This window comes from Microtus ochrogaster, chromosome 15 (genome assembly GCF_000317375.1).
Source record: "Microtus ochrogaster isolate Prairie Vole_2 chromosome 15, MicOch1.0, whole genome shotgun sequence".
Taxonomy (NCBI): domain Eukaryota; kingdom Metazoa; phylum Chordata; class Mammalia; order Rodentia; family Cricetidae; genus Microtus; species Microtus ochrogaster.
In genome coordinates, this window is record NC_022017.1 from 4176413 (window position 1) to 4182179 (window position 5767).

Genomic DNA, 5767 nt, shown 5'->3' on the forward strand with positions numbered 1-5767 from the left:
CTGTGGTTTTGGAGCCTGTCCTGGAACTAGCTCTGTAGACCAGGCTGGTCTTGAACTCACAGAGATCTGCCTGCCTCTGCCTCCCGAGTGCTGGGATTAGAGGTGTGCACCACCACCTGGCAGGGAGTTATCTGAATTTGACAGTTCCTTCACTTCCACTTGAGCCCCTCCCCCCTCTGCTTTTTTGTACAGTCTAACTATATAGCTCTGCTGGTTTGGAACTTGCTGTGTAGATCAGGCTAGCCTTGGATTTAAAGAGATCATTTGCCTCAGCCCAAGTGCGGGGATTAAAAATTTGTGCCATTATGCCTGGCCATGGGCCTCTTGAGACTTAAGAGAACAACTATACAATTTAGTCACAGTTCTTTGATCTTAAAATTGAGACAAAGCCAGTATTTTCACTTGGGTAATTAAAGTTTCGGCATTTCAGTTTTGTGTGCACAGATTCCAATCCTAGATGGACTAGGCTGTTCTTCTGGCCCCTCCCCTCCATTTCTCTTTCTCAGTGCTGCTTTCTCGGGAGATAATGTTGGAGAAGAAAGGTCAAAGATAGGAATGTCCTGTTTCACAACTCTAAGCAGCTGAGGTAGTTGAACAGAGGTCAAGCACCCGAGGATTCCCGTCGCTCTCCTCTGTGCTTTGTGTGCTAGCAGGGGCAGAGTTGAACTGCCACGAGCCCACGTGTCACTCCGGGGCCACACCACTCTTGTCAGTGGAAATATATACCACATTCAACCCACTAGAAGGTTGACGTGAGCGTTCCTTCATCAGGACACAGGCGCTAGAGATGTGGTGCTGTAGGTAGAGTCTTTGACTAGCATACAGGAAGCCTGGGTTCAACCCGGCCGGCGCTGCAAACAAATACCGGCCTGGTGGTGCACACCCAGCAATCCTGGCACCCAGGTGATAGAGGCAAGAGGACCAGAGGCTCAGGTTTATCCTTGGCTTTGTATCAACTTCAAAATCCTGGGGTTTGTTTGTTTTGTTTTTAAAGATGGGGTTGTTGCTACAGAGACAGCTTAGTGGTTAAGAGTATTATTGTTCTTGTAGAGCCTGGATTTGGTTCCCAGCATCCACACAGCAGTTAACAACCATTCTTAACTCCAGTCCCAGGGATTCCAGTACCCTCTTCTGAACACTTCAATTACCAGGCATGCCTGTGGTGCATAAACATACATGTAGGCAAAACATACACATAAAAAAATCTAAAAAGATTAAAATAAAAAATTTAAATGAAGGTGCTAGCAAGATAGCTCAGCAGGTGACCTGAGTTTCATTCTAGGGACTCCACGGTAGAAGGAGAAGCCGACTCTCGCAAGTTGTCTTCTAGCTCCCTAGGGCACTGCACACACATGACGCACACAAACACCCTAGACACAAGATAACACAAACCAAATCTGGGTTTGTGCACGGGCATTGTGCAGCTGCGGTCTGTTTGTTATGTACCCGAGAACAGGCTGTTTTCTCGGAAAAGAGATTTAGCTCAGTCTATTCAAGGACATGGGGCTAGCACTCCCCTCTACTGAGGGGCCTTCTCTGTGTCACCTGGTGGATGGCGCCAAGGGAGGCTCGCTAGCAAAGGAAAAGAACACTCAGAACACTGGGAGACCAAAAGCCAGGAAGTAGTTCACCCTCCCTCCCTCCCTCCCTCCCTCCCTCCCTCCCTTCCTTCCTATTCTCTCTCCCCTCTGGCTCTCAGCTGACTGCAAACTCAGCCTTAGCTCCCTAGGAGGACTGTCCCTTTCATTTGTTTGTTTTTGTTTTTGGGAGGGTAAGAGGGGTGTTTTCAAAACAGGGTTTCTCTGTGTAGCTCTAGCTCTCCTGGAACTCACTTTGTAGGCCAAGCTGGCTTTGAACTCAGAAATCCACCAGCATCAGTTTCCTGAGTGCTGGGATTAAAGGCGTGTGCCACCACCACCATCTAGGACTGTCCCTGTCCCTTCTTAACAGCCTGCCCTCAAAACCAATCCTTTGCCTCGCAATCTAACCGGCTCTCATTAGGCTCCACCTCTTTGGAGACTCCTCCCACCTCAGCTCACGTGGGGGACAGATTCAGATTATAGCATGAAAGTGCTAGCATAGCCAATCTCTAGATGAACCGACGTGTGTTTGCTGTGGAGCCCAGTTGTGGACGGGTATTCTGATCCTGCAGACTGGAGTGGCAGCAAGCATGCAGCGAGTTCCCTCTGCGTAGCTGTGTCCCCGTGCTGAAGGACTGGTGGAGAACATGCAGGCTTATGATGTAGTTTAATATATTGGCAGCATCAAAGGTTTTAGTATCCAGTGAAGATTCCCTTTTCAGACGTTATGGCTTTAGGCCCCTGGAGTATTTCACTGAGTCAGGTGTTAGTGTCTGTCTTTAGCACCCTCCTGCGGTGAGTCTCCCAGTTTAGCCGGCTCTTCTCACCGTTCTTCAGCAGTACTCTAGAGTTCACCTCACCCGAGTCTAAGTTTGCGAGCATCACTGCCATTAATAGATGGACACTTGGCATTGCTTTGTAAGCAATGAATATATCCTTTTCATTCAGTAACATTACAACGTAGGCTTTGGCAGGGCGGTGGTGGTGCAATCTATAATGCAAGCCCTGGGGAGGCAGAGACAGGCAGATCTCTGTGAGTTCGAGGCCAGCCTGGTCTACAGAGTGAGTTCCAGGACAGCCAGGGATATACAGAGAACCTCCCCCACCACAAAAGGCAGGCTTTGTGAGAAAAGGTGTCTTCTATACAGGAGAGCTGAGACAGAAGGATTGCTGTTTTGAGTACAGACACTGCTGCACAGTAAAATACTGCCCGTCCCCAATGTTGCTTTTGTTTATGAGAGCGGGTTTCACGGTAGATAACCCTAGACCAGACTGGAGCTTGTGATCCTCCTGCCCATGGCTTCTGAGGATATAGGCTGCCATCCCCGCTCTAAATATTGATTTGTTTTTCTGTGTATTTATGAGTACTTGCTTGCGCACGCACATGTGCGTGCTGTCTGCTTCCCTGGTGTAGGTGGCTGTGAGCATTGAACCCTGGCCACCTGCAAGGACATTGCCCACTCCATTCCTACAGCTCCTCATTTGTTTGTGGGCACACACGTGGGGTCAAAGGGTAACTTCCAGAGTCCATTCTCTCCTTCCACTTTCTGCGCTGCAGGGATCAAATGAGGTTGCCAGGCTAGGCAGCAAGCCCCTTCACTCCCTGTGCCACATTGCCTCCCTGACCACCCTTTCCTAACAAATTCACTAACATTGCTCGCTGAGTGTATAGTGACTACGTTTTTGCTAAGCTCCTGGTTAGAAGTCTGTCAGTGCACTGTTGATGCAGGTACAGCTGCTGCCTGCACACCCAAGGTCCTGAGCTGCACCTGTTATTACTGCGAGGGGGATTGAGTGAGAAAAGGGACATCAGCAGGGCAATTCTCAGGAGACCGCCGTGGCTTTAGAACGACTGTAGCACACCAAGACGTCAGCACAGACTTTCTGAGGAGTCTGCAGTGGGATCCGCACACCGTCAGACTCCTTTTCTAAGGACCCACACTCAGAAGGCTCTTGTTCTCCTTGCTTTCAGCTTCTGGCTTTATTTTTTGGGTACATCGAAGAAGCGAGGTCTGATGTAGTCCTTATACATAGACTAGAGAACGCCTGGAACAGAAAGGCATTGCACATCAGTAGTGCCCACGAGACGCAGACGTTTTCCCACATGCGTCTCTGAAACCAGCACACTTGTGAAATAAAGAGACAGGCAACCCCCTCAGGTCCACACAGAGGCTGCAGAATCAGACAGCACCTACGTTTAAGTCAATACTGACACAGGTGTGCGTGTACACACATGGACATATTGACACAGGTGTGCATATGCACACACACAGACATTGACACAGGTGTGCATGTGCACACATGGACATATTGACACAGGTGTGCGTGTGCACACATGGACATATTGACACAGGTGTGCGTGTGCACACATGGACATATTGACACAGGTGTGCATGTACACACACACAAAATAAATTCATAAAGATGCAAATTCTATAATTTCTTAAAATTTAAAAACCAATATTGTTATGAACTTAGACTTTCACACTATCCCCAAGTTTGCATTTTTGTTGGTTTTTTCTGGAGATGGTTTTTCCATGCTGTCCTGGAACCCAATATATAAACCAGGCTGACTCTGAACTACAGAGATCCTCCTGTCTCTGCCTCCTGAGTGTTGGGGTTAAAGGTGTGGGCCACCATGGCTGGCTCGGTGATACGTGTCAGCAGTCCTAGCACTTGGTAAGCAGAGGCAAGAATAGTTCAGTGTCGTCTTTGGCTACACGGTGGTTGGAGGCCAGCCTAAGGTACATGAAATCCTGTCTCACAAAGGAACAAAACAAAGCAGATCTTGAGAAACTCATTGATCAGATGTTTGATCAGATCCAGGCATCCAAATTAACCAGTAACATGTTCAGTATCTGCCTGTGCTTAGCAGGTAAAGGAACACGTGACTGAACAGCCCCTGCTCTGAGATTATAGCCAGGGCGGGAATTAGCGCTGAGAAGCGGATGCTGGTTGTGGCTTCCACAAGGTCCTAGGACTGTGCTGAGGTTGGGGGGGGGCACACAGGTAAAATAGGTTCAGAGGGAAAGGGGGTACCTCCATAAGCCCTTGACGTGTTAGTAAATCTCCAAATGTCCAAAAGCTAGAGGAGTCGGAAGACTCGGCCGAATTCTCATTGCCCCATGACTGCCCACTGGGCACAGAGGATAAGGGCTCTGAATTCTTGCAGTTCCACATGATAGTAAACTGGGGCACAAGCTGGAAAAATTATAGAGTGAAATATTAAAATGACTAGAATTGATGCATAGAATTCAAGCCCAAATGTTTTTCTCTTCAGCTGGAATCACTGTAACTGAAGTGATGTTCTCAGGACGGAGAGGTTGCTAAGGATGTTTGTCTAGCCGCCACCACAAGCCCTGGGCTTGATCCCCACCACCACATACACCAGGCATAGTGGTACCTTCTTGTCAGACAGCAGAGGCAGGAATGTTGTCAGAAGTTCAGTCAGCCTTGGCTACACAGGGTTTGAGGCCAGCACCTGATACGTAGCAGATAAAACCTTTGGCTGGCAGAGAGTCCTGGACTCATTTCGTTTGTCTTGTTAGAGACAATTCCTGCTCTTACTACCCACTTCCCTAAGGTCACAGTATCTTCGTCTCAGCCCACAGACCTGTCATTTCACTGGTGAACCGATTTTCTAAGCGAGACCTAAGAGCGTGACGCCTCATGTCTGCGACACACAGCTCCACATGCTAACAGTGACGCCCAAGCTTCTTAGTAGATTTAACTTTTGTTTGTGTGTTTGTGTGTGTGAGGGTAGGCATGATTGCGCCCTAGCACGTGAGTGGGGTCACTTCTGCTTTGAGACAGGGTGTCCCTGTTGTCAGGTCCTGTGTACACCAGACTAGCTGGCCAAGCAGCTCCCATCTCACCGCAGGCACACTGGGGTTACAGATTGCACATTGTATCCACTTTGTGTGAGTCCTGGGAATCTGAACTCACTTCTCACACTTAGGTAGCAAGCACTTAGCACTTTACTATCAAGCCATCCCCCTGCCTCTCCAAGCTTTTAAATTGTGTGTAAAGAAATACATTGAGGCCGGGTGGTGGTGGAGCATGCCTTTAATCCTAGCATTTGGGAGACAAAGGCAGGTGAATCCCTGTGAGTTCGAGGCCAGCCTGCTCTACAAGAGCTAGTTCCAAGGCAGCTAGAACTGTTACACAGGGAAGCCCTGTCTCAAAAA

General features: G+C 48.7%; 2 protein-coding genes across 2 annotated transcripts in view; one reads left to right on the forward strand and one right to left on the reverse strand.

The window, feature by feature from the left end:
- Slc11a2 (solute carrier family 11 member 2) overlaps positions 1-5767 on the forward strand; it is a 44740-nt gene that overhangs the window by 38109 nt on the left and 864 nt on the right. The gene's annotated exons all lie outside the window — the stretch shown is intronic.
- The window catches only part of Higd1c (HIG1 hypoxia inducible domain family member 1C), a 14468-nt gene continuing 11421 nt past the window's right edge, over positions 2721-5767 (reverse strand). Inside the window, 1 exon segment of the mRNA XM_013348642.2 lies at positions 2721-3626. Coding sequence (XP_013204096.1) covers positions 3562-3626 — 65 coding nt within the window. The 3' untranslated portion in view covers positions 2721-3561.